Source organism: Callorhinus ursinus, unplaced genomic scaffold (genome assembly GCF_003265705.2).
Source record: "Callorhinus ursinus isolate GAN/ISIS: 27379988/994484 unplaced genomic scaffold, GSC_fseal_2.0 scaffold10, whole genome shotgun sequence".
In the NCBI taxonomy this organism is placed as follows: Eukaryota; Metazoa; Chordata; class Mammalia; order Carnivora; family Otariidae; genus Callorhinus; species Callorhinus ursinus.
In genome coordinates this window covers 49,455,809-49,480,408 of record NW_027397072.1, presented here as the reverse complement: position 1 = coordinate 49,480,408, position 24,600 = coordinate 49,455,809, and the positions used below count along the sequence as shown (strand labels likewise).

The 24,600-nt window shown below is 54.2% G+C and overlaps 3 protein-coding genes across 8 annotated transcripts; 1 reads left to right on the top strand and 2 right to left on the bottom strand.

The window, feature by feature from the left end:
- Positions 1-7: 7 nt before the first annotated feature.
- Positions 8-8,186, top strand: TTC31 (tetratricopeptide repeat domain 31). Of its 3 annotated transcripts, XM_025868350.2 has the most exons (13): positions 8-136; positions 300-388; positions 3,610-3,712; positions 3,832-4,061; positions 4,231-4,314; positions 4,812-4,868; positions 4,969-5,049; positions 5,166-5,360; positions 5,644-5,695; positions 5,783-5,873; positions 5,962-6,103; positions 6,321-6,422; positions 6,605-8,186. In XM_025868350.2, the coding sequence occupies exons 1-13, from the start codon at positions 97-99 to the stop codon at positions 6,902-6,904; spliced, it is 1,566 nt and encodes a 521-aa protein (XP_025724135.1). In that variant the 5' UTR covers positions 8-96; the 3' UTR covers positions 6,905-8,186. The 3 variants fall into 3 exon arrangements, with proteins under 3 accessions (XP_025724135.1, XP_025724137.1, XP_073753605.1); XM_073897504.1 differs by lacking the exon at positions 3,610-3,712 and having other exon boundaries at positions 86-136; XM_025868352.2 differs by lacking the exons at positions 300-388; positions 3,610-3,712 and having other exon boundaries at positions 49-136.
- A 2,847-nt stretch (positions 8,187-11,033) lies between these two features.
- Positions 11,034-13,232, bottom strand: LBX2 (ladybird homeobox 2). The gene is made up of 2 exons (XM_025868343.2): positions 12,637-13,232; positions 11,034-11,583 (listed from the first exon to the last, which is right to left on the bottom strand). Exons 1-2 carry the CDS (start codon positions 13,223-13,225, stop codon positions 11,204-11,206), a joined length of 969 nt encoding a protein of 322 aa, XP_025724128.1. The 5' UTR covers positions 13,226-13,232; the 3' UTR covers positions 11,034-11,203.
- PCGF1 (polycomb group ring finger 1) lies at positions 11,623-21,134 on the bottom strand. 4 transcript variants are annotated; one of them, XM_073897499.1, is made up of 10 exons: positions 21,002-21,134; positions 20,472-20,577; positions 20,162-20,314; positions 19,923-19,994; positions 19,695-19,800; positions 19,483-19,516; positions 19,297-19,383; positions 19,082-19,162; positions 18,660-18,766; positions 11,623-12,576 (listed from the first exon to the last, which is right to left on the bottom strand). In XM_073897499.1, the coding sequence occupies exons 1-10, from the start codon at positions 21,092-21,094 to the stop codon at positions 12,468-12,470; spliced, it is 948 nt and encodes a 315-aa protein (XP_073753600.1). In that variant the 5' UTR covers positions 21,095-21,134; the 3' UTR covers positions 11,623-12,467. The 4 variants fall into 4 exon arrangements, with proteins under 4 accessions (XP_073753600.1, XP_073753601.1, XP_073753602.1 ...); XM_073897500.1 differs by lacking the exon at positions 11,623-12,576 and adding exons at positions 12,652-12,735; positions 18,934-18,977 and having other exon boundaries at positions 19,297-19,516; XM_073897501.1 differs by lacking the exon at positions 11,623-12,576 and adding an exon at positions 18,934-18,977 and having other exon boundaries at positions 13,161-18,766; positions 19,297-19,516.
- Positions 21,135-24,600: the final 3,466 nt, after the last annotated feature.

The following is a 24,600-nucleotide window of genomic DNA, read 5'->3' as shown; positions in this document are numbered from 1 at the left end:
CCCTAACAAAGATGGCGGCCTACTCTGTCCTACTCCGCCCCCCGGCGGTATCAAATACCAGACCATCTTTCAGTTTCGGGTCACTGTTGATGGGAGATGGCGCCGATTCCGAAGACAGTGGGGCGGATAAAGCTAGGTAAGCAGGTGTGACAAGACGGGAAGGGGGTCCAGGAGGGGAGGGACAGCCCCACTTGGGTCTACCTGTTTTCAGTAGGGTCTTGTGCTTCACGCGGTGGGCGGAAGGCTCCGGCCCATCTATCCCGAGCCCCTTGACGCGCCACCGCCTTCCTTTACTGTAGACTGTCCTCTGAGGCCTGGCTGCCCGCTGGGGGTCGCTGCTGTCCCCAAACTCTGCCAGGAATTCGGTCCTGAGGACTACGGCACCGAGGTAAAAGGACTCCGAGCTCCGCCTTGCCCTGTTTATTTCGGTCACGCCTCTTTCCAGCCAGCTGTGTTGAGCCCTGCCACAGCCGGGCGCCACACTAGGCTCCGAGCGCTCCGTGAAGGCGTGGCCTCGGGCTCGGGCTTGGAGGAGCGCGTGGCAGTTGGAGGGTGGTGGAAGTGAACAGGATTGGGCGGACGAGGGTCTCTGAGTTGAGAATTGGGGAGTGGGTGGGAATTCCTTAGGGCAAGACCTTATGAACAGAGGGAAGAGTGTGAGCAAAGACACCAAGGCAAGGAAGAGTTTAGAGAACCTCACTGAAGTGAGACCTGAGTGGTTTGGTTGGAACTGTAAGAAATGAACTGGGGAAAAGGCAGCAAGTAGCATGAAATGCTTTGTCTGGCACAAGGGCTTGGATGTCCTCAAGTAGGTGATAGGGTTATTGAGGGAGGGACAGCATCAGATTTGGGAGCACTTGAGAAGCTGTGTTTCCAGCTGCTTCCTGGGTATCTCCAAAACCTCAAACTCAGCAAGTCCATCAGTTAATTCATCTACTTTGCAAGTTGACTGCTTTTCCTCTAACCTTAGTTTTGGCTGATAACGCAAACTGACATCCAGTTACTTAATGCAGAAATCTGAGAATCATTGTATATAATCCTCCCTTTCCTTTACCTCACACATTTAGTCAGTCACTAAAATCCACTTCGGAAATGTCTCTTGACTCAAGCCCATCATTTCCATTCCTGCTCCTGCTGCCACTGCCTTAGTTTAAGAATTCATTCTTTCTGTCATAGGGGCCTCCTAACTAAACATTCCACCCCTAGAATCACCTCCTTCCCCAGTGCTGTTTCCCTTGAGTGCTTCACTCCCCAGATCAGGCCCACTCCCATCAGTGACAAGACAAAGTCCAAACTCACTGGGTCACACAGGGTTCTTCAGACCCAGTCCTGGCTGCATCTCTAATAGAATAGTCTCCTCACCAATCTCTGTGCCTTTGCTCATTCAACACACTTACTGAGCACCACCAATGTACCAGGCACTGTGTTAGGTACTGGGAAGACAGGAGTAAACCAAACACAAAAATCCTTTTAGTCAATGAATTAGAAGCATCTAGTAGAGGCGGCCAGTCAACAAATATAGTATGCCAAATATGAAAAATGCAAGGAAAAGTAAAACAAGAAGGATGGGAAGTGCTGAATGAAGTTGAGTTTCTCTTTTTAAAGGGAGTAGTCAGGGCCTCCTGGGAAAGGTTTAAGCAGGGATCTGAAGGGGTGAGCCATTCACTGGGGAAAGAGCATCCCAGGGAGCAGAAGTAACAAGGACAAAAGCCCTGAGATGGGAGCACACTTGGTGTGTTGTAGGAACTTTAGAGGAGACCACTGATCACTGTAGCTAGAGGTGAGACCAGAGGGTAGGAGATGATTCATGGAGGACTGGGGAGCCAGATCGTGTTTGGCCATGTGGTGAATTAAGAGAGTACCATAGACTGTGCTTTGGGGAGAAGTAGAAGGTCAAGGTAATCCCTTTTTTGTTTGTTTTTAGAAATGGCTAGACTGAGGGGCGCCTGGGTGGCTCAGTCAGTTAAGTGTCTGCCTTCAGCTCAGATCATGATCCCAGGGTCCTGGGATTGAGCCCCATATCAGGCTCCCTGCTGAGGGAGCCTGCTTCTCTCTCTCCCTCTGCCTGTCCCCCAGCTTGTGCTCTCTCTCTCTCTCTCTCTCTCCCTCAAATAAAGTAAAATCTTAAAAAGAAAGAAAGAAGGAAGGAAGGAAGGAAGAAAGAAAAGAAAGGAAGAAAGAAAAGAAAAGAAAGAAATGGCTAGACTGGGCCAGTTAGGAAGTTGAATTAAACCCACGAGGAAGTTGAATTTGAGAGTAAGACTTGATGAATGCACACAGCAGTGTCCATGAAGATGCTGTTGAGTCAGGACTATCTCCTGAAGGATACCCTGCCTCTAAAACTGTTTAGAAAGTTGACTATACCTCCGTGATCTGAAGTCCTTCCTATGTGTTAGTTTAGCCCTCTGGAGTTTCATGTGGCTTCTAAGTTTCTCAGTCAGTGGGCTACCACCTAGTCAGATGTGTGCTCTGTTTAGGCCTGAATAGGCCACACAGGGACAAGATGACTCCTGTCCTCCTCCAAAGCTGACACTAACTGAGGAAATGATTCTCCTGAGAACCACAGAATGTAATGGGCGAAGCCTTGAAGAGTCTTGTCTCATTTTGTGAATGAGGAAGCCAAGGTTCGGGAAGGTTAAATGACTTGTCCAAAATCAAACAGCCAGGCAGTGGCAAAGCCAGAATTAAGATGCCAGCAGCAAAGTGTTCTTTCCGGTTCCATGCCTCTCGCCAATTGAGAGAACTGTACAAAGCAGTGGACAATAAGGTTCTAAACTGTATAACACAGACTATGTGAGTACAGCTTGGTTGAGTGAGGGCAGAGATCATCGGAGATGAAGAGGTTTGAGGGAAGATGGAATTTGAACTGGACCTTGAAGATGAGACAAGGTGTGGTGAGAAGCTCCGAGCCAGGAGGGCTTTGGGGGCAGCTGGAAGGAAGATCCCAACACCAGAAGGAACCTGATAGCTGAGGGACAACAGCAGCCAAGCAGGAGCAAATTACAGGGGAAGATTAGGAGGGTCAGCCAGGGACCTTTTTGGAAGGCTCCAAATCCCAGGCTGAGGAGCGAAACTCATTCCTGCCTATGGCCCTAGCAGTGGGGGATTACTGGAAGTTTCCGAGTAGGGAAGTAACTGCTGAGAGCTTGGTTTTGGGGAAAACAGATGACGTGCAGGGGAGAGGCCAGCCAGGAACTACTGCTCTCATTTAGGCGTGAGGTAGCTCCCGAGTAGCCTCTGTAGGGTTGCCCATGTTCAAGGATATGACAGGGGACATAGCTGGAAGAGCAGGTAAGAAGGCTCTTTCTGAGCCTCAGTGTAGCCAACCTAGTGGCAGGTCAAGGGGAGGAGATCTTATGTGATGAAGAAGGCTGGGCTGAGGGCCACACAGAACCCTTGGGAGCAAGAGAGTAGTGAAGGAGGTGATATACCAAGAAAACCAGAGAAGCGTGTCTTCAGGTGCTGAGTGGGGAGAGGTCAGCCAGTAAGGTTCTCCAGGCTCGGTGGCTGGTTTGTGGTCGTCATGGTGGAGGGGTCAACCCAGCCAGGGCCCTTGTTCTCTCCTAGAGCTGCCCCCAACACCAGCCTCCCCTCCCCTCCCCCTCCCAGGACATAGTGGATTTTCTCCGACGGCTTGTGGAGAGTGATCCCCGGGGCCTGCACCGGATCCACATGGACGGGAGCAGCGGGCGGCTACAGCTGTGGCACCATGGTGGGGCGTGCAGGGGCCGGGCCCAGGGATCGAGGCTGGTACCCTGGGGGGGCTGGCCCTCAGATGGTCCTCTCTCTCATGTACCTTTTTCTTTCCCTTCTCCCTATCCCTCCTGACAGATTACCTCCTGGAACATTTCTGTGATGAGGGGAAAACACCTGGACAGAGTGACATGGCCAAGGGGGTCAAGGGACTGGGCACCTACTGTGGTCTCCGAAAGTCCTTCCTATATCCTCCCCAAGGGTCAGAGCCCTGCCCTCCTAGCCCCCCTGCCTCTGCCTCTGCCTCTGGTGGTTCAGACAGCCTACTTCAGGTGGCCATGCCCCAGAAGCTCCTGCTGACCGAAGAGGTGAGACTGTCAGCAAGGGGCTTCACCTCTCCCAGTGCTCTTCCGGCTGCCAGATTCCCTCATCTGTCCCCTAATCTGGACCTTTCAGGGTCCTTTCATCCTGCTGGCCTCCCTTTGGCTGTCTTGGTCACTCTCTCTCTTCTCCTGTCACCTGCCTTTCCTTCTCCAGGAAGCCAACCAGCTGGCTGAGGAGCTGGTGGCTGAAGAGGAGCGCATGAAACAGAAAGCAGAGAAGAAACGACTCAAGAAGAAGGTAGCTAGAGGGCAGGAGGAGTGGGAACCCAGAGGGATTTGGGAGAGGGGAAGAGGGACACGTTATGAGGACAGGAGAGAACTCAAGGTGGCCCATAGTGGATCCTCTTGCGAGAGGGAGTGGATCCTCAGAAGCCTGGAGGTGAGGGTCTCGTGGAAGCCGTACGGCGTGGTGGTTCTGGAGTCACACTATACCACCTGGGTTGGAGTCTGCCTCTTTCTTACTGGGAGACCTCTGCCTGGTGACTCTCCTATCTGCTTTTTTATCTGTAACACAAGGATAACAAAAAAACCTACCTCATGGACCTGCAGGGATTAAATGAGATAGTGTATGCAAAGCTCTTAACCCAGTACAGGACCTATAGTCTCTATCATTCATGTAAAGAATTGGCTTCAAGATACAAGTTTGTGTGTGTGTGTGTGTGTGTGTGTGTGTGTGTGTGTTTACGTATAATGTTCAAAACACATCATCAGCATCATCATCTCTATCATTTGCAGCGTCAAAAGGATCGCAAGCGACAGGAGCGCTTGGAGCAGGAGGGTGGGGAGCCCAAAGTGAGTGTCTGCAGGCAGGTCTGAAGAACACTAGGTGCCAGGAGGGTGGGAGCTGAGAAGGCAGGCAGCTCAAGGTGATCCCCATCTGCCTTCCCTCCAGGTCAAGGCCACCCCAAATGGGGATGGGAGCCCCCCATCCAGCCCCGGGAACTCTCCTCAGGGACAGTGTGGTGAGGAAGAGGTGAGAGTCCCCTTCCTTCTCTTCTTGGTCTCTGCCCGCCCCCCCGCCTTCCCTTCCCCCTGCTCCAGGACATAACCTCATCCCCACCCTCTCCTAACTTTTCTTTCTGCTCACAGGACTCACTGGATCTATCTAGCACTTTTGTGTCTCTGGCTTTGCGCAAGGTTGGGGATTGGCCTCCCAGTGCCCGCAGAGAGAAGGGACTGAGCCAGGAGCCTCGAGGCAAAAGCCAGAGCCCCCAAGAGAAGACGGGCCAGGAGGAAGCGAGCTTCCCAATAGAAGAGAGCCCCAGGCAGAGTCCTAAGGCAGAGGTGAGGTGACCAATAGAAGGAGTTCTCTGGCTCCAGGATTGAGAGACCTGGGGTCAGGCTCCATCATTGACACCCTGACCCTGGGTAGTTTCTTCTGCAGGAAGGTAGGGCTCTGACCCTTGGGGAGGATATAGGAAGGACTTTCAGAGACCCTCTTGCAGAACTGTCATAAGAATTACATAAGTTGGGTGATGCTGACTGTAATATTCATTGTTTGAATAAAGGAGAAGGATTTGGGGAAGCTGAGGCCTGAGTCCAGCTTGACTTTGCTCCCTATCCCTAGGCATCTCCGGGACTGCTGGAAGCTGCCTTACACCAGAGCCAGGAGCTGGCAAGTGAGATTCTCTCTCTCTCTCTCCTTCCTCACCCTACCCTCCCTGGGATAGTCCCATCCGAACCCTCCCACCTTCTTTCCTCTGCAGCGTTGGGTACCAGCTTTGCCCAAAATGGTTTCTACCACAAGGCTGTGGTTCTCTTCACCCAGGCCTTGAAGCTCAACCCCCGGGATCATCGGTGAGTGGGGGCTTGGCCACTGTGCTGGGAGGTCAGGGCAAGGCAAAGCACTGAGGATCCAGACTTTTGGCCACTTTGTCTTTATCAGGTTATTTGGAAACCGCTCTTTCTGCCATGAGCGGCTGGGTCAGCCCATGTGGGCCCTGGCCGATGCCCAGGTGGCCCTTACCCTGCGACCTGGCTGGCCCCGGGGCCTTTTCCGCCTGGGCAAGGCCCTGATGGGACTGCAGGTAAGGGGTCCGAGATTGGAAGCACAGGTGGAATTTGAGTTGCATGAGGCAGGGATTGGGTCTATACTGACATTTTCTAGTAAAGCTCCTAGTACCACAGTGTCACGGTGTCAGTGGTACTAGGAGCTTAGGCCAGTTTGAGGAAGGGGGCAGTTTTAATTTCCTTTACCCCCTTGATACTTAAACTTTCCTCTTTCTAATCCCTCTGGGACTAAAGCGTTTTGAGGAGGCAGCTGCTGTGTTCCAGGAGACTCTGAGAGGTGGCTCCCAGCCTGATGCAGCCCGGGAGCTCCACTTTTGCCTTGTGCACCTCGCTCTGGTAAGAGAACCAGGCCCACTGGCGTGCTGAGAGGGGCCAGCAGGAGAACTGGCTGGGATTTGCACAGCGAGCGCCGCTCCCTTCTGCCTCCGGCAGGCAGTGGGAGCAGGAATGGGTGGGATGGGGGCTTGGGCTGTGCTGCTAAAAAGGAGTAATAGGTGCTTCTCTCTCTCCTTTCTCAGCAAGATCAGAGAGGAGGAATCCGGGAGCCACATCTGTCAACTGGGTTCCCTCAGCCATTTTCCCAATCTGGGCCGGGCCCCTCAAGCCTCCTGTCTGTCACTCGCCCTCCAAGCACTGCTCCAAGAGCCGCTGGCCTTCTGTCTCCACCCCTGCATCATCCCCCTTGTCTCCTGCGCCACTCCAACTCACCCCTCCCCCCGACTCAGAGCAGAAGACCCCACCCTCTCCATCTCCTGGGCACCTCAAACGGCCCTGGTATCCTGGGACTTCGGCCCCAGCATCTACCTCAGGCCAGATGATGGAAGACCTGTCCCTCACAGGACAGGCCATGTGTGCATCCCCCACTTCCTTGCATATCTTGAGACTTTGTAGTCTAAAGCCATAATTAAAGAAACCCCTGGTGGCCATTCCTCTTGCCACAGAGACCTGATGACAGAAAGGAGCTCCATGTCCACTTTGATTCTGAAGCAGATGGCTTCTTCTGGGGGCAGGAAAGAAAAATAAAATCCACCAAGGCTATGGAGGGAACTGTACAGAAGTTCGGGTTTTCAGACTATAACAGACCCAGAAAGGAGCATATAGGGCTTGCTCTCTTTTTTGGCTCTGGGGGACTCATTCACCAGCAGAACTCTATGCTCAGGAACGGGTTCAGGTGATGAATGAGGCCTGAGTCTCCCCCTTCATCTTGATAGATGCTCACATCTTCCTGAGCCCAGCTCTCACCTTGTTTCTTCTAGTCCCAGCCCCTCCTGCCTTGTTTCCTGTCATTTGGTGCACATTCTGACTTCTCCTTTGCCCAGTGGTCTCACCTCCTCCAACTGCTAGAAGAGTCATCGGGGTTGACATTTGGGAAGTCCCTTACCAGCATCTGCCTGGAGGTGGCAGGGTTCGCGCATCTCCACGTTGCCCCCCTGCTGGCTCTCCGGCTGATGGGACCTCAGCAGGCGCCCAGGGTGCTGCTCCCGTGGCTGTCCTCTTTCCCTGCTCCAGCACTGGGTGTTGTAATGAGCATTTCCCCACGTCAGTTCACTCAGTATTTCCACCAAGGGTCACTGCCCTCAAAGAAGGCTGTCGTTCCCTACTTGCCGTGCGAGAATCATGATCTTGTGGTTTCTCCTCTAAGATCCTGGCAGCTGTGCCTGGCTGCTTCCTCCCTAGCCCTGCCTGGGACTCTCAGCTCACTGAAATGTGGATCTGCAGGGGACTCTTGGTCTCCCAGAATGCCTTGCCCAGAGGAACCATTCATCAGGACAAATGATTCTTGCCACCCTATGGTCTTGCTCAACACCATTCACACCTGTATAGGAGATGTTGAAAAACCTCCTTTATATAGGGCTTTCCCAAATCCTTTTTGTTTACGGAGTAGGCTCCTTAAATACCATATAGCAGAATGAAGTCTGCCATCACAAGTTGGGTCACCTTGGGCAGGTCTCTCAACATCTGTGCCTCAGGTCCCTCATCCGTAAAATGGGAGTAATCCCTACCTCACAGGGCTGTTGTGAGGACTGAAAGTCAAAGTGTGAGAAAATACCAAGTGCCTCGTACATAAAGTGTGCTAAATAAACTGATTTTTATCTGCAACAGTCCTACATATTCATGATTCCCCCACAGTGGAAAGAAGTGAGTATGAGTGAATTGTTGCTTATGTCACAAGATACAGAGTTCTGGGGCTGTGGTTCTCCAAGTGTAGTCCCTCGACCAGCAGCAGCCTGGGAATTTGCTGCAAATACACATTCTCAGGCCCCACCCTCGACCTTCTAAATCAGAAAGTACAACAGTGGGGCCCTGCAATTTGCGTTTCATTTAAGCCCTCCGGGTGATCCTAATGCCCGCCCACTTGTTCTAGGACCTGGCAGAGGATACACTATCTAGAGGCCATTTTGGTGGGAGAGGCTTGAGTTTTGTTCATCCAAGTTTTGATTATGGGAGGTAGAAGCACCGGACAGGAATTTAGGAGGCCTCAAGTGGAGGGAGATTATGGCTCAGAGCCAATTAACTGGACTAAATTGTACCTTCTTAACAAGAATTATTTGCTCTGGAAGTTCTTTGCTCATGCTTAGTTGGGGAGAGGTGGTTGTGCTTGTTTGAGGGGTGATTATATTATGATGATTCCATAAGAGTCCTGTTCATGTGGTCTTCTTGTTCTAAGCAGCAGGGAGGTACTTCTCTAGGGTTCCTCAAAGAATGGGCACCCACCCGTGTGGTATCTTTGCTTTGAAGCTGAGCTGGCTCCTTGCTTTTCAAGCCTCTCGAAGAACTCTCCCCTCCCCCGTATCCCTTGACTTGTCCTGGACTATCTCTGAGTGCTGGACTATCTCTGAGTCCTGGACTATCTCTGAGTCCTGGACTATCTCTGAGTCCTGGCCTATCTCTGAGAGCCACAGGACTCCTGACACCTTGTCCCCATTTTGCCCCACACTCACACTGCTAACTGGTTGGGTTCCAACCCAGCAGCCGGAGTTCTGAGTCCCTAGGGTTGGAAAGCCCGGTGACCAACCTGGGACCGAGGGATTTCCTGGAGTGTGGGACTTTGCGTGCTGAAGGTGGGAAAGTCCTGGGCAAACAGGAATGAGTCACTCTAAAGGTTCCAGAGAGGCAGCCTTAGGAAGGAGATGAAAGGAATAAGGAGGGGCCCTGAACCAGAACCAGGGTGTGTGTGGGTGTGTGTTGTCTATGTGTATTGAAAGGGCAACACAGGTGCAAGAATACTTTTTGTACATAATGGCGGACAAATTCTTAGCTCTACACCAGTAGTCATTATTTCTGCCCATGATGCTATTTTTATTCCAGTTGCCCAGGTTTGTGAGGTTTTCACTGATGGAAGTAATCTTTGGTCACTGGGATAATCACACAGATTCCTCTTTCGTTAGAGCCTCCCCCACTCCCCAAGTCTGGCCCTGAATTCCCTCGGCTCTGACCTTTTGCAGTGGCCAGAGATAACACTCCTTCCTCAGGCCCCTGCCAGTTCCCAGTCTACCTACACTTGCAGCCAGATGAGCCTAGCCTGCTCAAACACTGCTGTCATGCCTTTCCTCTCTCAAACCTCCGTGGACCATGCTCTATCTACAGTACAATGCCTAAATTCCTACCTTTGGCCCTTTCTCCTCTGCTTTCTTCGTAAACCGTTTTCTTCTTTCGGTTAGGTCCAGTCACAGTTACAGGGACAGAACCTGTAGTGGCCGAAAGCATGAGCCCCTGAGTCAGACAAGAAGCAGGTTAGTGCCAGCCCCACCACTTACAAGCTTCAGGACATGACCAACACTTCCTGGGCTGTGATTCAGTCCCTTTACACTTAAAATGAAATTAAAATCTCATTATCTCCTGGGATTACTGTGAAGATTAATCCATGCAAATCACTTGAATTGTGCTCAATAAGGGGTAGCTATTGTCTAACAGCACAAGGTTCCCTTCTGCCTTCCAGCCTTGTTCACTCTCCCTGAAGAGTCTCTCCTGGGACCTCCACCTGCAACTGAGGCCCTAGCTGACTCCCCTTGAATCCTGGGTCACTCTAAAAGCATTCTTGAGAATGAGATTGTGGCATCCGGGCAGAAGCATGGAAAGGTCTGACGGAGGGGAGGAAGTACTGACACGGAGAGAGGGCAACAGGAAAGAGCCTAAGCATGGTCTTCTGAAGATCAGCAGGGATGGCCCTGTATAGTGGTAGGCCTCTTCCCTCCCCATCACACTGCCAGAGGGCGATTAATTACCCGCAGAATAAATTAGTCTCAGAAATGTCCACGGGTGGAGGTAGGCTGTTGACTCCACCCACAAGGCCCCAAGCTGCTATCCAAGCTCCGCCTCAGCCAGCCTCCCCATCTTCCTGCCAAGGCCACCATCCTGGTGGGGACATTTCCTGCCCAAGTGCGGGGGCAGAGGTCCCGGAAGTAGGGCTGTGCCACTTCTCCCTCGGGGCTTCACTTAGCGGGTGTCTCATACAGGGTTCTTTCTGCGGAGGTAGGAGAAGGGTCAGGACCCCATTAACAAGTAACCTCAGAGTGGGGAAAGGGTAGAATCAGGCAGGTCATTGTCACTCTCGGGCCACCTAGAGGTTAGGAGCAAGGTCTGGGGGTGGGGTGGGGTGGGGATCAAAGGCCTGGGTGGAGTCCTGCAACCAAAGACAGTCAGTAGGGGTGGGTGGCCCACAGCTACCAGAGTCCCATCTCCTACCCCTCAGCTTGAAGTTTCCAGAGCACGGTCTGGGCTGACAAACACTGGCTTTGAAGTCTGGCAGGATGCGTAGGTGCAAATCCCGACCTAGTGGTTCTGCCTTTGTGAAATGGGCATAATTATATCACCTACCTTATAGAGTTGCTATGAGGGTTAAAGGAGACACCCCGTTTAAAGCGCTCAGCCAAACGCGCAATCTGCACAACAATCGGAGATTTTGCTCTTACCGCTCCGGGATGGAGGCCTCATGCGACTCATGGCGACTGAGTCTCAATTTTATTCTCAACAATTGGGAAAAGCGAGCGTCTGGACTGTGAACCGGAGGAGGCCGGATCCACACCCTCCCTCCACCCCGGAACCCGGACGGGGCGCGGCGCACGGAGGTGAGGAGTCCGGGGCCCCAGAGCCCGGAGCTGGCGGCGGCTTTGCCTTCAGTCGTCCACCTGAATCTCCTCTTCTGACAGGTGGGGCCCGGAGTCAGGCGGGCCGGGGCCGGGGCCTGGGGCGCTATCCGGCAGCTCGAGGCGGCACTGGACTTCGGGGGCCAGCGCACTCAGCGAGGCCACGTCGGCGCGCATCTCCTCCACGTCGCGCTTGAGCTTGGCGCGCCGGTTCTGGAACCACGTGACAACCTGTGCGTTGGCCAAACCGAGCCTCGCCGCCAGCCCGTCACGCTCCGAAGGCGCCAGGTACTTCTGGAAGACGAAGCGTCGCTCCAGCTCCACCACCTGCTGCGCTGTGAACGCCGTGCGTGACTTTCGGCGTCTGCGGCCGGCGGGGCCAGGGCCCAGCGCACCCTGGGCGGCGCGGCCTGCGGGGATAGGGCGGGGGTCAGTCTCTAGCCTGAGGGAAGGAGACGCTGGGGCCGGGCGCGGGGCGGGGGCGGGGAGCTCAAGCCGGGGTCGGGGAGGCGGAGGTGGGAAAAGGCAGACGGGAGCCAGAACCGTGGTCAGTTACCCAACCGGGGTTCAGGCCGAGATGGGAGTCGGGGGCATAAAGTGGAACGGGCCACTTGGGTATGGGAGGCAACAGGCTTGAGGGCATCCTGCGGAGGTGAGGGAGTGGGAGGAGGGCGGGACGGGCCAGAGAAAACCCGGCGCAGACGCAGGCCATCTGGGGCGGGACCTTTGAGGCCTTTCGGGAGCCCCACGATAATCGGGCTTGTAGATTGGGGCCGGCACCCGAGGTGGGGCCCGACCATGGTCAAAACAGGGGCAGCTAGCCCGGCATGAGGAGTGTTAGGAGGACCCGGATCGTGGCCTTCTGAAGACTCACGGGTCATGATGGGCACTCTCGGTTTACACTTCTTTTAATGACACGGCGCCTCCTCCTCGAGCCCAAAAGGTAGGTATGGGGGATCAAAGCGTAAGGAGAGGCGAAGTCCGTAGTCCCCCGACCCTTGCCGCCCCGAGGACCTTCTGTTCCTGTGCCCTCCCCAGAAGAGAACGGCGTGGAGCCGAGCGAGGTCACCCGGAGAGGCCCGAGCCTCGCTTCCCAGCACTTTCGGCACCGCCCTTGCCCGAGCTCACTCGTTTACAGCCTCCGGCTCAGGCCTTTTGTCTCCTTCTCACCCGTCTCTCTCTGTCGCGATTGCCCCGCCTACAGCGCACGGACCCGCGGGTCACTCAGTTCTCGACAGACCGGCCCTTCCCCTCGGCGCTGGCGGCCTCCAGGAGCGGCCGCGGAGCCTGGGAACTAACGGAGGGGAGGTGAGGAGCGGGAGATGCAAGTCCCAGCACGTGGGCTGAGGGCAGGGGGCAGATTAGGGTGGGGGCCAGGGTGAACGAAGGTTCGAGACCCGGACCTGGAGGAGAGAGGTGGGGAGAAGACCGAGTCAAAGTGCGCGACCTCGCGGGCGCTATACCTTCAGAGGACTCCGGAGCGTGCCCGTCAAGTCCGCGGAAAGTTTTACTGGTCAGCTCCTCCAGCGCGCACAGAGGCGACGTGGGACCAGGGCTCGACTCTGGAAGCGGAGACGTAGAAGGTCCGCGGGGAACCATGCGCGGGCCTAGGATGTCTGTGATGCTGAAGAGTGTCCGGGGTGTCCGGGGCTCGGGTCCCGAGTTCATGGCCGGTCGGGCTGTGGCGGTCCCGCCGCCGGCTGCGATCCGCTCCGCAGCTGCCTGGGCCCCGGCGCGCGGCTCCCGATCTGGGCCCCCCGCCTCGGACCCGCCCCCCGCGCCGGGCCCGAGCCCCGTGTGCCCCTCCTCCTGCGCCCCCAACCCCCAACTCGGGGCCGCAGTGGGTCTGGAGCTGGTAGATGTCCCGGCAGCGGTATTTCTACAGGGTGGGGAGGCTCGGAGAGAAGCCCCGGAACAACCTGCCGTACCGTGCCGCCGAGCTGCTCCGCGCTGCGGGGCGCGGCCCGGTGCACATTCAGGCTGGACCCTTCCTGGACGGCCCCCAGATTCTGTGTGCCACCGACTCCCCGCCAAGCCGTGGCTCTGGCTCATAAACTAGTCGGCAATAAGATTGCCTTCCCCGACCCCGGCGGATGGGGATTTGCAAAATTCCGAGAAGGGAGATCAGAGCTGACTGTTCTAGGATCTCCGATCTCTTCTAGAAGAACCTCAGTCTCCTGACCTAGCCCCCTCGCCCCCGCCCCACCCCTGCCGAATGCTCTTAAAGAGGTCCTGGCGGCTGGAAGTTATTAGTGCGGCGCGAGGGGGCTGGGGGAACTCGAGACTGGCAGGACCTGGCCTGGCAGAGCGTTTGCAGCCAGGATGCGATGTGGAAGCAAAGGCAGGTGAGTGGACTCCTTCGGCTCTCTGGACCCAAGCCGTTCCACCACGGCTCAGAGGCCTTGCGAAAGTCAAAACGCACGGAGAAGTGGAGGAGACCTGGGCCTCGGAAGAGAAGACACAGCAAATGCGGAGCAAGCGCTACTGCCTGGGCTGGGTCTTTCCCAGGCAAGACTGGCCTCCACAAGACCCGGCAGTCCATCTGTCTTCACCTCCTTACTAAGCTCCTGTAGTTCAAATAGGGGTTCCCCAACCTGGAGAGCCAGAAACCACCGTGTAGGAGCAGCAATGGGAAGGGCTACTGGTCACTCTCCGTAGAGAAGTGATTTGAAGGCCAGACTTCATGGATCCAACCAAATCCTGGGACAGAAACCCCTGCCAACTCAGGGACAAACTCTGAGCTCTGGGATATTCATTCCCAGAAGCAGCAGACTCCCTGCTGAGCAGGGAGCCAGACCTGGGGCTCAATCCCAGGACTCCGGGATCAGGACCTGAGCCCAAGGCAGGCACTTAACCGCTTAACCAACTAGCCACCCAGGCGCCCCAGGGATACTCATTCCTATTTGATTTGTGTCTTTCTTTTCTCCCACACCTATTCTAGTCCCGAGTTCAAACCTGGGTGAGCACTCTACAGCTCTCCTTTGTAGGAAGCAGGCAGCTCTGGGAGAACGCTGCTTCACCAGTGGAGGCCCAACAAGGCAAGGGTTTTGTTCACATAAACACCCCCAAATAGCTAGGGGATTCACAGCCCAGAGGCAGAGAAGCCCCGCCACTCCTGAGGAGCTCACCATTCCTAAGGAACTTGCCTCCACAGGATTCTTCTAGTTTTTTCCAGCAGTGCCAAGAAGAAGTCCCTCCTGGACTGTCCATTATGTCACCTCTGTAGACCTCTGCACCTCCCATCACTTGTGCAGTGATCCTCTGTGCCTATTCCCTGGGGCAAGTGGAGCCTGCAGTTGAGGTGCCCTAAACAGAGCCTGGGAGATCTAAGGCACCTGGGCCAAAGACTCTTTAACAAGGACTAGAAGGCACTTTGATAGTGGGGGTGAAGGAAACTCACATAGCCTGAGGCACTGGCCTGGCCCACCAAAGATGGAGAAACACAGGGTTTTCTTGGTAAGACCCCTCCCCTCCCCCAGACACACTCAGACACTTGCACAGTACCCTCATAGCAGCCTGAGCAATACACTCAGTCCAGTGGGCTACTGCTGGGGCAGAGAGCAGAGCCAGGCCACAGCAGAAAGCTGAGATGCCTCAGGACCCTGCTAGTTGGTTATTAATGGTGGGAGGTGGAGGGAGGGCAAGAGAGACCCTTCTGGCTGGAGGCCTCAGCCCTCTGAACCATCCCACGGTTTCACTTAATCTGCATTTAAAGAGGGTTCCAGGAGGCTGCTGCAACAGCCTAGCTCTCGTGCTGGGCCTGTCACCAAACAGACACTCAGGCGTCCTCTACGTAGCTTTTAGGTCATCTCTTCCTCTGCTCTCAATTACTAGTGTGTTTGTGGGGAGCACCTTCTCTCCTGAAGGGCCTTTGCCTTCTTCCCCATCCATCTCTCCTGCCTATCTTCCCCCAGCAACCAGGCTCAAGTAATGTGGTTGCACAAAAGAGTTGGGCGATCCCCATTTGGGGGACAAAAGGGAAGGAGAGACTAGTAAAGGTAGGAGACCACTGACATCAGAGCCTGTTAAAGTCAGCCCCGAGGCCAGGGACGTGTCCAGACGATGGTGGGGCCACAGGAGGGGACTTCTCCCAGCAAAACCTCTGGAACCTGAGCTGGGAAGAAACCAGATCCGCTGATGGGGGTAGGAGGAAGGTGAATGATTAATGAGGGAGATTAAGAGATGAAACCTGGGTTCTGGGCTGGGGGTGGGGAGGGGGTTGTGGCGCTCAGCTGTCTTGTAGGCTTCCCCCACCCATACCTCCCACCCCAAGGTCCAACCCTTCCTGTCCTGGGCCTCTTTCACAGAGTGATTCATAGTTACGCACCTTCCCCTGCCCTCCGCCCCCCCCCTTCCCCCGCTGGTGGACGGTTTTCCTCTCTCAGCATTCTCAAGCAACCCCTCGTGGTCTCCCACCTCCTCGGATTCCCATCATTGTCCTTTCAGACATTTGGGGGTCCTCTGTTCCTCCCCGTTGTAGAAATCCCCACATTCCAACTTTCATTCCCTCAGGAAGGTGCCTCTATTCCTATTGAAGGATGCTTTCTCACACCTCTGTTCATCACCCACTTTCAGATTTCCCTTTCCTTGCGGCCCCCCACCTTCTCCCTCATTCCCTGACACTGCACCTCTCAACCACCTTGCCCACCTCAGCCTCCCATCTGGCGGGCTCCCTGATCCAGGCCCACACCAGATTGATGCCCCTCTTCTTGGCACTGAGATCTGCTCAATAAACAACCTTTAGCCTCCAAATTTCCCTCCCCGTGCATCCCTTTGAATTCTGTGAATGTAAAGGGGCAACTGGGGATCCTCTGAATAACCACCTCAGGAAGGCGGACAGACACGGCTAGCCATAGAGAGGAGCTTGGCCGCCCCTCCCGACCCTTAGGGAAGTCCGTTAGCCAGAGAGAAGGAAGTAGGAGTTAAGGGAGGAAACCCCAGGCAGCTGGGCGTGGGGCGGGGGCGGGGCGGCTGTCCATCTCGCACACTTCCGAGGTTGTTTTCTCTTTCAGAAAACGTTGCTGCGGAATCGACTCAGACACTTAACATTTTAGTTTCGTTTCTTCTAGGGCCTCGCTCAGTCCGTGATCCCGTGGCAGCCCTTTATGCTGGCTCACAAAAAGCTCGGTGGTTGTGTGCACCGGGGGAGTGGTGGGATACTCAGACCCCCATCCTCGACTCACACACACACACACACACACACCGCCGCCCCCCCCCAGACCCACTGCTCCACTACCAGTGAAGTCCCTTTTCCCTCCTTTTCTGCCCACCCCTGGCACTGAGAAACTGGCCAGGCTGAGAGGGACCGGTTCTCCCCTGTGCCAAAGGTGGGGGCAATCTCGGTGCCCCCTCCCCCCAGGTGAGTGTGGCCCACTGAAACGGCTAGATGAGAAAGGGCGACAGGGGCAAGGGCCAGCTTGACCCTGCGGGTGAGGACTGACGCCTCCACCCAGAAGCGCCGCGAGGTCAAGGGCGCCGCCCAGAGAGGGCCCGCTGTGCGCCCGTCCGCGGCCACCTCTTTGAACGCGACCAGCGCATTCTGGGTCACACAGCTCAAGAGAACCCTGGGCTTGATTCTCCCCGTGGCGCAGATCGTAACCAGAGTGACCCTGGGGGACTGGGTCTTCCCGGCAAAAGTCAGGCAAGGGGGCAATGGACCCATTGAGAGAGGAAGAGCAGAGCTCAGCCCTCAGCCCGCAGCTGGCCTGCATCAGCCACCTTGGGAGACACACCGCAGCTGCCTCTGCCAGGGCCGCTGACGGACAAAAAGAAGGTTCTGCGGAACTGGGGGCGAGGGGAGGTGGCCCGCTGCACCCCAGGTCCCCGCCTGAGCTCCTTCCGCTGCTCCTTGGCCTCAAGCCATGCACCATTAAAAGCCTCATCCTGAGGCCTGGTCCCCAGTCAGCCTTATCTTCTGACTGGGCCTTCTTGATGCCAAGCTGCTGCCAAGCCCCAGACTGCTGACCAATTCCTGCAGCTGCTGGGGACCCAAAAAATCCTCAGGAGCATTTCTACTCTTTCCCCCTCAGCCCACACCTCTCCCTCGGGGGGTCATTCCTTAAAAATGCCCTTTCACCCACAAACCCCTTGAGAACAGCCTCAGTGTGGCATGCTTGAGTGGGCTGTGGAGTCCCAGAAGACATGGGGGGAGCCCAATTAATATAGATGTAATTCATCCCAAACCTCAAGATATATGCTGGTGTGGAGGCAGGCACAAAGGGGTGGAAAAAGCCTGGGTTCTGGCAGAGAGAGGGTCTCCTGGAGGAAGTGATACTTGGGCCTTGAAAGAACAGCTGAGTATGGGGTGAGGGAGAGGCATTCCAGGCATGAGGCCGGAAACATGGGGCGCTTTGGGAATCATGGAGATTCTGTCAGGCTGATTGTTCCGCTATGTCCCCACCCTGGTCCTCATTGTCCGCCCATCACACCCGAGGGCTCTTCCTGGCTTTCTGCAGTCTCTCCACACTGTGCTTTTCTCATGGCCTACAAGCTTCATCTGTGTGGACGGACGGCCAGGTCTACTGTGCACTGGCCACTATGCTCAGGCCCCTCACACTGTGCCCACCTCCACCCCCGGCCGCCCCAGTCTCAGGCTCTCTTAGCCAGTTCACACCATTTTCACTGTACTCCTCCCCTAGGTCTTCTGCCACCCAGTCTCTATCCCTGGAAGCTTCAGGCCTTCAGCCCTCACCAGCAATGCACAATGACCCCTCTGAATTCACTGGAGTCAGACTTAGGCCCGTTGAAGACTTGGGCTTTAAGCTTGAGTTCTGGCAACGTTTCTGCCGCCTGCTCCGACCCACTCGTCCCAGGTTCAGCCACAGCCCATTAGCTCCCTTCAGGACCTCGCTGCTTCCTCCTCCATCTGTCATTGTCCCAGTCAGGCAAGTTTCTGACTATCCTACTGAGAGGCCACAGAACAGGGAGCCTGGCTGAGTGTACTTTCAGAGCCCAAGGGTCATGGCTGGGCTCATACAGACAAGGAATGTTCACTGAATTAATCAAGGGAATGAACAGCCTTGCTGCTTCCCTCTTACCTGAAGCTGCCTTTGCTCTCCTGGACACCAGGTCCCTCTCCTCACCCTGGCTTCACCTAATCCAGGGACGTGAAGGCCTACTGAATCTTGTATGGACAACCATGTCTCCAACTCAACACCCTTGTGTTCCCTGTGTCTTAACCGCCCGTGTTTTTTTGTTTTTTTAAGATTCCTCCTATAGAGCAATTCTCTGGAACTTTCTTTAAAATATCACTCTTCTTCAGTCCTGCAGTGGCCACTGTCTAACCCTAGCCCTACCCCCACTGCTCCTGAATTAGGACACCTCCACTGAAGCCTGCAGCATATGCTACAACATTCAAGTATAGTGAGAACTCCCCTCCAGAAAGCCTTCCCTTCACCAAAAAAAAAAAAAAGAAAAAAAAAAGAAAAGAAAGAAAGAAAGAAAAAAGAAAAAGCTGGTATGGGTAACCTGGTTCCACTTAGCTCACCTTCTGAGTTTTATATGTGTAGGGTCCTCTACCCCTCTCCTCTGGCAATTCACTGAGGGACCACGGACATAGAGAGGCCCTCCTTCATGATGAAACTCAGAGGATTTCTGAGGGAAGCAGAACACAGAACAAAGCATGAGTATGTGGAAAGAAAAAAGGAAGAAAACAGATGCTTTTTAAAAGTTTTTATTTCAAAAAATAAAGCCGCAGTTAATTTCACATAAATATCTGGGGAGGGAAGGGGACAGGGATGTGGCGGGGGCTTGGCCCCTACCTCCTCTTCTCTTTCACACTGTATTGTAAAAGCAAAGGGGACGGCTAAGGAGAGAACAAGGAGAAGAAGCAGTCAGTGGGCGCATTCTTACCCCAAATGCCCCCCCCAGCCCATGGCTGCCCTGGGGACTGCCTTGGCTCTGGCTTACCTTGCCGAACCAGCGGGAGAGCCATATCTGCTTCATGGTCATGTGATCTGGGAGAACCTCATTGTCAAAAAGGAGCTGTACCTAGGAGGGAGACGGGGGCACAGCTTTAGGAACCGCTCTCTCACGTACGTCAAGAACTACCTCGGTCTACTACAGACTCTGTCCCTCCCTTTCAAGCCCTTCCTTCCCCAAAACCCTACTGTGGGAATACTCACATGCTGGGGATTTAGCATTAAGCGGTGACACAGGACCCTCCGGAGATGACGAACTTCAGCTCTAACGGAACATCGGACATATTTGTTCTGGGGATAGGGATGGAAGGTAAAAGGACAACGTGTGTGAGGGAAGGGCCACAGGGAGGTGAGTCTCCTTAGAGAGGCCCTCCCCTCAGCCCCTCTCACCTGCAGGATGCTTTTATTCTTGTCTTTGCCAGAACTGGGGGAAACAGACACAAGTTAGGGAGTCTGATCTTTCCCTGTCCCCCACCCAGAGCTACGGTATACTCTCTTCAAGGCAGTAGACACTCCCTCACTGCTTGCCCTCTCACCAAGCCCCTCCCAGGTTCTGAGTCACTCGCACTGTTACTTCAGACAGTTCACGACCCGTTCCTTACCTCAGCCGTTCCAGGCACAGGCTCAGCTGCTCATCATAGCGATAGTAGTGGGCTTTCGAGTGGTCGAAGCTGCTGAAAGGGAGGCCGAGGTTGCTCAGGGCTGGCTCTAAGAAAGAGTAGTGAGGAGAGTGGCACAGATTCCATAGTCCTTTTTCCCCAGAAAGCAAAACTGGGCAAGAGGGATGTTCTGGGGGCTTTATCTTACCCTCCTGCTGCCAAGGGACATACCTTCCCCACTGGGTTGGGTAACCCGGTCCAAGCCTCGGGACTGGTAGAATTCTCGAATCCGTTTCTCTTCACCTAGAAGGGAGGGGAGTGTGGGAAATAAAGAATTACCCCTCCCTCATACTTTCTCCCCGTGACTGTCAACTTCTTTACCTATGTGATTCCCACGAAAGCCCTTGTCATCTCAAGTCACCACCCAGCATCAGTCCTCTAGAGGCCCCTCTAGTGGGTTGGTCACTCACTGTCTTGTAAGCCAGGCACTAGCTTGTACACGATGTCCTGCATGACCCGGTCCAGTTTGAGGTTGAGCAGTGGCTGTGTCTCGTGGATCTTGATGTTGCACATGGGGCAGTACTTACTGGTTTGGAGGTACTTCACAATACAACTCTTGCAGACTACAGGAAGAAAAAAGCAGACTCTCAGGCCCTCTGGGAATCGGGTTCATGGGCTGGGTGGGGTGCCTGGGTGGCTGGGGCAGGCAGCCAGCAGTCTGGCAACCAGCTTGGTGGGGACTAGGGCCTGGAAGAACCAGCCAGGGTCCAGGGCACTCACAAGTATGAAGACACTCTGTGATGGTGGTAGCATCCACGAAGTAGCCAGCGCACAGACAGCAGACGATGTGCTCATTCAAGTCTTTGATCTTTACTCGGACCTCCTCCTGCGGACCCACTCTCCGTCACCGATCACCCCCTCCAACCCCAAATCACACGCCTTCCCAGCTGCGGTGATACCTTTCAACAAACCCCACGGCCAAGTCTCGCACCTTGCGCGTCCTCAAGGGATTAGCTCGCAGGAGCTGACACTCCCCCTCCGCCCAGCAGGGGGCTCCGCGCACAGCGGGGGCTCCCTTCACGTGGACTCGCCCGACCTTCCTTTCCCAGGGGAGACTATACGACGTGGGCGGCACAATGCGCAAGCGTCCTAGCTCGGAGTTTGGCAACCCGACCGCAATCGCGCAGGCGCATTGGGCACCCTGTCTCTGCGCAGGCGCACTGGGCGCCGGGCCAGCCACCGCCCGTCCTCTAGCCGGCCCCAGTTCGCACCGCTAGCCGACCACAGCAGTAACCCTGCCGCCCCTGCACCTCGTTCCGTAGTGGGTCCATCTTGTACACTGACTGGAGCTGGTTCCGAAGCCTCATCGCGATCGCAATCTGGCCCCCCTGAGGAGACGCCATCTTAAAGGCTGATCCCGGCCGGCCACTTCCGGTGCCGCCTGCGGGGCGGGACTTGTCGCCCAGCAACGAGGGTTTAGGTCTTTTCGGATTCGCTGACCCTCTGTAAGGCCCCGCCCATGTCCCTTTCTCCCCGTGTGCTCACCTGAGCCCCACTGGCCCCTCCCCCTCCTCAATCCGTAATTAGGGAGGGGGGTTGTGAGGCGGGGGTCCTATCTCATTGACCTCTTGTAGTAATCATCACAATAGACCCTACCCTACCGCGAGACTAACTTTTGGAGCCTGCAAAAGACTGCCCCCTTCTACCCCAAAGGGCCCAGCGGTCTCCGCCCGCCGCTGCTCAGGGTCGTCGATCTCCTGTGACCACGACCCCGCTAAAGAAGCCCCTCCCGGGTCCTTTCCTCGTAATGTCGCTCTCGTCAGCTGACGCGTCCGCGTTACGGAGCTTCATCCGGATGGCAGGCCTCCTCCCGGCTCCACGGCGGGAGTTTCTCTGGGCTTTGAGGAGTCTCGGAGAGGGTGGCGGGTGGGGGGGAGGGACCCCCAGGGACTTGGTGTAGTGATCTTATTCGCCCCCCGCCATCCTCCTCTGCCGCCGGGGCTTGTGGAGGGCGGGGGGCAGACCCTGGTTAATGATGATGATTCAATCATCGGCGCCTGCGGAGGCCTGGGACAGACTAATGCAGAGCAGATGCCGAAGGAGGAGGGGAGGAGGATTGGGACACTACCGCACATAGACGCGCCGAAGCAGCCAGCGCCCGCAGTAGCATAGGCCCAGCCCCGTACTTGGGAAGGTCTCAGGAGCTCTAGACCTTGTACACCGCCATCCCTAGGTACTTCCAGGGGAATTAAAAACCAAGGATAAGTTTACTGTGAAGTATTAACATCAAGTGTAGTTGGGGACTCAAGGGAGAGACCCCAGTGGAGGCCACCAAAGGCTTTCTGGAAGAAGTGGGACTTTGTGTGGGCACAATTTAGAGAATGAGGGTGGGGTGCGTGGATAAGAAGTATGGTGGAAATAGAAAAGAAAGCCAGAGTGGAGGCGAATGACCAGAGAGATGGACAGGGAGAAGACCAAGGTGTGGATTTGAGAGTAGTGATAGAGGCAGGGCCTCAGGAGCTGGGACTTTAGCCCGAGGGCAGTAGGGAGCTAGCAGACCTTTTTTTTTTTTTTAAGGGAGGGGCTTACCCTATGAAAGAAACATTTTTGCTAATTTATCTTTGAATAATTGGAGTGGATAAGCAGCAAGAAGTTATGAGATTAGTGATGTTTAAATCAACCCCTTCTCACTACAGCCACTGCTTACCTCCCTGGCCCAAGATACCATCATCGGTCCTCTGGATGATTGACCGCAGTGGCTTCTGGCCTGTTTTCCTTGTTTCCACGTTTACATATGAATAAAAAAGGATATAAGGAAAGTTTTTTGAGTTGATGGATGTGTTTATTATCTTGATTGTGATGGCTTCGCGTGTGTACACATACACTTTTATACACTTTAAATATGTACATTTATTGTATGTTAGTTTTATCCTAAGAAACCTATTAAAAACAAAAATTTTAAATCAGGCTTCTTTTCCTTCCAATAGCCTCCCTTTTCAGAATAAAAGCCTAAGCCCTTCTAATGCTTCAAGGCCTTGCATGGTCTCTCCACCCTTACTGTTTGTTCCACAGATAACACCAAGATGTACTTGCATTATCAAATGCTCAGATATCCAAATGACTCCTTTCTTCCTCCAGGTCTTTACTCTGTGAGGGCTTCTGTGATCACATTAGATAAATCACAACCCCATCCGTTCACTTCTCCCCTTCCCTTTCTTTTTTTTCCCCTTCTTAACATTTCTCATTATTTAATGTATATATTGTCTTGTGTTTTACCTGCCTTCCCCACTAGAATATAAACTTTGTATGGCAGGGATTTTTTTTCCCCTTCTGTTGTGTCTGCAGCTCTATCTCCAGTGCCTGGTGCATGGTAGGTATTCAATGAAAATTTTCTGGATGAACAAATGAATAAATGTAGGTGGTGGTGATGCTGGCCTAGATTAGATTTTATCAGTGGGAATAGAAAAAAAGGGCTGTATCTGAGACATTTCAAAGGGAAGCATAGGAGGGAGTGAATGAGGAGCTTGGGAGGGGAGCACATCCTCCAGCCTGCTGGACTTCAAGGTGGCTACAGCAAAGGAGGGTCGAGCTGGCCAGAAGTTTAGGACAGAGGGGCTGGAACACAGCAAGTGTCAGAGCCTAGGATAGAGGTCCAGAGTTTCCTGAGTGGATACAATAGATGGGACTACTAGAATGCGTGAAACCTTGAGTAGATATAGAAAGAGGGAAAGCTGAAGTCCGAGCTCTGAGAATGCTCAGTCTTCAGTGGAAAAAGCAAAGTCGGTGGCAAAAAAACATAAGCATTGACTATGAAAGCCTGAGATGCAGAGTAAGACGATATTACAGAAACCAAACGGGATATTTCAAGAAATAGTTGGTAATCGACAGAGCAAAATATGTCAGAGAAATCCTCAATAAGAGACCCTGGAGCTCTTTGAAAAAGTGTGATGAAGCCAAGTTGTAGTGGGTTAAAAGAATAAATGATGAGGGGTGCCTGGCTGGCTCAGTCAGTAGAGCCTGCTACTCTTAATCTCAGGGTTGTGAGTTTGAGCCCCGTGATGGGTGTAGATACTACTTTAAAATTAAAAGAATAAATGATGAAGTAGAGGTGGTGGTTGTGCAGAGTACAAGGGAAAGGAAAAATATAATCTCTCTTGAAGAGTCAGGCAAAGATTTTTGTCCAGGTAAAAGAGACCTAAGACAGTTGGGGGTAGGAAGGACTAAGCTAATGAGAGAAATGATGATACAGGAGTGGGGACCATCTTGTGGGAAAGACACTGCACAAAAAGCGGGAAGGAAGGGACGGCACCAGAGCACAGGCTGGGAACGTGCTTCTTCCTGTGAAGCTGCCAGCCTGAAGGCCTGAAAACTTGAAGGGTTGGGGACCACATGCACGTAGGCTATGGTGAGACAGATGCAAAGGAGTGTGTATGGGAGGTTGGGGTTCTGACCCCAGAGCCTCCATCTTAGATATAAACTAGCAGAAACCACCTTTCCCAGGGAATCAGGGGATCAGAGAGGTGGAGACAAGCGGAAGAATCCCTAGGACTCTGGCTGACAGAATCGGATACCCTTTGTTCTTGAAGTAGGGCACTCATTTCTTTTTTGGTAATTCCCCAGATGTGTATACATTACTGGGTTTGTGACCATTCTCCTCCAAGGATCAGTTGGGCAATCTCTGGGTGGCAGTGCCATCTGTGCTGACCTCAAAAGGCCAGATGAACAGTCAGCAGGTATACAGGTCTTCCTCCCTCACTGATTCATTCAAGAAGGATTTATTCAGCCTGATTGGAGAAACACTAGTGCCCACACTTTCCTCAGAGGCCCACCCACTAGAGTGGGGAAAGGACTGACAGATTCCTAACCTGTAGGCCAGTCCCCTTCAGGGTCTTTATTTACTTTGCTGTCT

Excerpts from the sequence above, each read along its gene's own strand:
- LBX2 (XM_025868343.2), bottom strand. The coding sequence starts at position 13,225 with ATGAGCCAGAGCCACGGCTTGGCGGGGAGTCGGTGGCACACAGAATCT. Across the intron at positions 11,584-12,636 it reads CGCTCCGGAGTCCTCTGAAG|GCCGCGCCGCCCAGGGTGCG; the intron begins GTATAGCGCCCG and ends CTATCCCCGCAG.
- TTC31 (XM_025868350.2), top strand. The coding sequence starts at position 97 with ATGGCGCCGATTCCGAAGACAGTGGGGCGGATAAAGCTAG. Across the intron at positions 389-3,609 it reads CTGAGGACTACGGCACCGAG|GACATAGTGGATTTTCTCCG; the intron begins GTAAAAGGACTC and ends TCCCCCTCCCAG. Across the intron at positions 6,423-6,604 it reads GCCTTGTGCACCTCGCTCTG|CAAGATCAGAGAGGAGGAAT; the intron begins GTAAGAGAACCA and ends CTCCTTTCTCAG.
- PCGF1 (XM_073897499.1), bottom strand. The coding sequence starts at position 21,094 with ATGGCGTCTCCTCAGGGGGGCCAGATTGCGATCGCGATGAGGCTTCGG. Across the intron at positions 19,801-19,922 it reads TACCCAACCCAGTGGGGAAG|AGCCAGCCCTGAGCAACCTC; the intron begins GTATGTCCCTTG and ends ACTCTTTCTTAG. Across the intron at positions 19,384-19,482 it reads AGAATAAAAGCATCCTGCAG|AACAAATATGTCCGATGTTC; the intron begins GTGAGAGGGGCT and ends CCCTATCCCCAG.